This window comes from Zalophus californianus, chromosome X (assembly GCF_009762305.2).
Source record: "Zalophus californianus isolate mZalCal1 chromosome X, mZalCal1.pri.v2, whole genome shotgun sequence".
NCBI classification, from domain to species: Eukaryota; Metazoa; Chordata; class Mammalia; order Carnivora; family Otariidae; genus Zalophus; species Zalophus californianus.
In genome coordinates this window covers 11,147,691-11,151,878 of record NC_045612.1, presented here as the reverse complement: position 1 = coordinate 11,151,878, position 4,188 = coordinate 11,147,691, and the positions used below count along the sequence as shown (strand labels likewise).

Sequence of the window (4,188 nt, the reverse complement as noted above, 5' to 3'; positions counted from 1 at the left end):
CCTTCCACTTCTCACTAGTGTTTCTGGTCTGTCTCAACTGTCAGACATCAGTCATCACCCCCACTCACTCACATAGCCCCAGCCTCTACAGAGGGGTCCACTGTGCACAGAGGGGACACATCCCAGCCTCCAGCAGGCACCAAGGCAGCTCTCAGCCCTGAGACACTGTCAAGGGTGCAGTGGACCCTTGTACTCAAGAGTACTCAAGAGTGTTGCTCAGACAGATGATGCAGGGAGCAGCTGTGCTCTTCCTGACAGAACTTAGCATGGTCCTAAGGTAGGGGCTAGCATCTGGCATGCTGCAAGGCCACTCCTCCAGTTGACCTGTTTACTCAGACCACACTAAGACTTCCAGATGGTAATGATGATTCTGAGATCTTCCAAACTTATTTGTGAAAGATTTCCTGTACAGCATTCACTCTCCACTTAACACCCAGATTCCTAACCAACTCTGACAGAAAGAATTACAGTTTCTCAGAGACCCAAAGTGCCTTGGCTCAGGGCCTTTTTACTTAACTTCTACCATCTGGAGTCTCACTTCCTCACTCTTTTTTCTTGTTCGGTAGCTCTTAGAGGACATCTCACCGTCTTCCTGATATGATTGCTGCTCCTAGCAGGAGATGTTTGGTGAATGAAAGAATCAGTGAGCAGGGACTTTCATTTATTAAGATTTCATCTACTTTCTTGAATAGGCCAAGCAAATCCAAGTATATCTTTTTAATTTTCCAGAATGGTGGACTGGAAGGTATAAACAAACCCAAGAATAAGCCATCCTTTACATTTTCCCCTCTGTTTATTGAACCTATACTTTACTGCTTGGCTCTTTCACATTTCCAAAGAAACTTCTATTCCAATGTTATCTTGTACCAGGTCCCCCAAAAGATGGGAGGTTTCCCAAATTTTTGCAAAATATTGAAACTCTTATTTTTAAACCTGAAAAACAGCGATAAATACATTACCAATGTCATTCTAAACTTAGAGCCTTTAGGGAATTAAACCTTCCATTAAAAGGGACATTTGAAAAATACCAAAAGAAAAAAAAAAAGATAAACTTCCAAGTCACCCATATGGAATGGGAACACAAAGTTGTACGCTGTGTTCTCCCCAGCCTGACCCTGACTCTCCTCTACTTGGAGCCAAGACTGCCCTCCTCAAACACAGAGTGATGGTTCAGCCTCACTCCAGTCAGGACAGGAAAAGCTGCTGACCAATGTTGTGCAAGGAACATGGCAGTAGTATTATCCATGGAGCCATTTCTGGCCTGGGCCCTCTCTCATCTCTTAAAGCCTCCTCATACCAGCATGAGAAGGAAGTAGGGTCAGTACCTTTAACCTTGGCCAAAAATTCCAGAACTTTCACCTTGCTGGTTTTAGCATGAGCCCTGCGACCCCACAAAACTTCATAGTGTGAAGAATCACTGCTAGGCACCTGCCGGTACTCCAGATAATTCTCCTGCACCCAACCTCTGGTGATGAGCTTCCTGGGCTCCCCATAAATGAAATGCTCCCTCCAAGCATACACTCCCATCATATTCAGGAAATCCCAGGTGTCTTCCTCAGGGGCACAATTGCCCTCTATGAAGATCACACCCAGGATGATTATCAGGAGACCATTTTTAGGCATGCTCTGGTTGTCACTAAGCATCTCATCATGGGTGAGGTCCAGGGAGTTGACAAGGACATAGGAGTGGGTGGTGGGGTCCACTTCCTTCACATCAATGCCAGAAATCACCTCCAAACACTTAGAAGCTTTCTTGAAGATCACAGGGAGTTGTTTCTTGTACCTTTTGATGACAACCTTCAGCATTTCTGCCTTTGTGATGGGTTCCTTCAGTAGATACTTGAGGACCGTGAAATGCCCCAAATCAGCCACCTTCTCATCTAGTGGGTCTCTGGGCAAAGATTTGGTGACTTTTGAGGTGTGAGGGGAACTTGTATCCTCTTCTTCTTGGCTGTTGGAGACTCCTGATGTGCTCCATGATGCAGAGAAGGAGCAGGAGCTCTGAGGACTCTGGGGAGGACTCAGTGTTGCAGCAGGCTCCTCTTCCTCCTCCTCCTCTAGGGAGACTGGGATTACAGGAGAGGAAGGCGGGGAGGCGGAGGTGGAGGGGTAAGAGAAGTTGAAAGAGCAACTGGAAATAGAGGAAGTCTCCTCATTGGCTTCAGCTGTGAATCCATGTACTACTGCCAGGCCCTGTATCTCACTTTGGGCCTGAAAGTCTGGTGTAGACACTTTGAAGAGTGAGGCGTGATGACTTTTTTTGCCAGCAGCCAGTAGAAGTGTGAGCAGGATGGTTGGAGATGGGGTACCACAGGTCTGGAGGAGAGAGGGAGAGGGTCAGCAGCCTCAGCGGAGAAATGCACCTTTGGCAGCTCTGGACAAAGACTGACTTACAGATTTCCTCTTTAGGGAGTGCTCTAGGACCCCAAAGGCCTTCTGGACTTTGAATCACTTTGTCCCTTAAGATCATATCAGAGGATGTGAGAGCGTTTCCCAGGCTGTAACCAACCAAGAAAGCCTAGGATTCTTGGGTTGACTGTAGGCAAATGGGGTCAGGCACTGTAGGCTTCCCTCTGTTCTGACATGGGTAGATTCCTTAGTAGACACTGAATGTGGCACTGCATCCCGGCACTGAGTGGGCCCCTTCTGTTCTGCTGACCTGAGGACACATGCTTTAGAACAAGGCCCTCATCACCCAGTTCCTGGAGCCCTTGTAAGAGGAATTGAGGGGGCACTTCAGGATATAGTTGACAAGCAGAGCCTCCTGTGTTCTAGGACGGAAGGTACCCTCAAGCCAAGATCCCTATTTCCCTGAGACCGCAAAGAGGATGTAATGAAGTGGGATTATCTGCCTGAAGGCCCTGCCTGGGGATTCCTAGGACTGAAAGTCAGAATGGGTTTCTGAGAATACACTTTAGGGTGGGAGGTCCCCTCTGCCCTCCCTCAGAGTCCTCTTCTTGATGCCTGGTTGGGCCTGAAACTCCTCCCTCTGCTAACCTGAGGTCACCCCTCCAAGAAAACCTCACCACTCTCAGCCTCCCAAGATGGAAGTCCAGATACACCACACCCAGCCTCCCTGCCTGGGGCCTCACAAGGCTGAAAGGGACAGAGCAGTCCTGGGTCTCCCTCTATATGGGGTAGGAGGTCCCTTAAATCTTCCCTCTTAGTCATCAGCTTGATGCCTGCACGGCCTGGGACTCTTCTCTTGTGTACTGAGCTGGGCCCCTTCAGAATAAGATCCTCACTTCTCTGACAACCCCTTCAATCGGATGGAAGAGTGGAAAATTCACCCCCATAACACATGGCTAAGTCTGCCTTAACTTCCCAGGCTGAGAGCAAGTCAGATTTCATGGGGCCCATTGTGCTCTAGGATGGCAGGTGCCCTTAGTTCCCTTCAAGGTGTACATATTTGCCCCCTCTGGGCCTGAGCTTTCTCTTTAATGGAAGTAGTCTCAGGCCAAGATTTCCATGTCCATGTGATGCATTAAGAGGTAAGGAGTGAATCTGCCTGATATTCCTGCCTAGAGCATCTCCAGGCTAACAGCAGGGGCATGGCAGTGCCTGGCAGCCTTCTGTGTTGGTCATTCCCCTGAGTCCTCTCTCAAGAGTCCTCACCTTGAATACTGGCACTGTCTGGGCCCCCTTTCCCTGCTCACCCAAGAGTGGCCTCCTCAGACCAAGGTATTCACTTCCTAGAGACAATCTGGCAGCAGTGAGGGTCCACCACATGCTTATACACTGTCTCAGGGCCTCTGATTGCTGTCAACATGGGCATGGTGAGGCTGCAGCCCATCACTCCTGGGTGGTGGGTTCTATCAGTCCTTACTCAGAGTCTGTACCTTGACTCCTGGTTGAGCTTGGGCCTCCTCCCTCTACTGGCCTGATTCTGCCCCCTCAGACCAAGGTCCTCGCCTCTCCTGGATGCCCTAGGGGAAATCAGATGCTGCTGCTTATGGCTACCATGTCCCAGGGCCCATTAGAGCTAACACTGGGAGGCAGGACTGGATTGTGTGAGGCCTTCCTTTGTTCTACAGTAGAGTACCCATCCTCCCTCAAGATACTAATATCCAAACCTGGCAAGGCCTCAGCCACACCACTCTCTACTGACTTTAATGTTGCCCTTTTAGTCAAAGCCTTAGCTCTCTAAGATACTACTCACCACTGATAGAAGTGAGAGAACACCACATC

General features: G+C 49.2%; 1 protein-coding gene across 1 annotated transcript; it reads right to left on the bottom strand.

Moving 5' to 3' along the window:
- Window positions 1–1,126: 1,126 nt before the first annotated feature.
- On the bottom strand, window positions 1,127–3,729 carry LOC113930529 (melanoma-associated antigen 10-like). Its single transcript, XM_027607638.1, is given in 3 exon segments — window positions 1,127–1,272; window positions 1,275–2,316; window positions 3,616–3,729. Coding segments are annotated over 3 exon segments (1,302 nt in total).
- Between the last annotated feature and the right edge of the window lie 459 nt (window positions 3,730–4,188).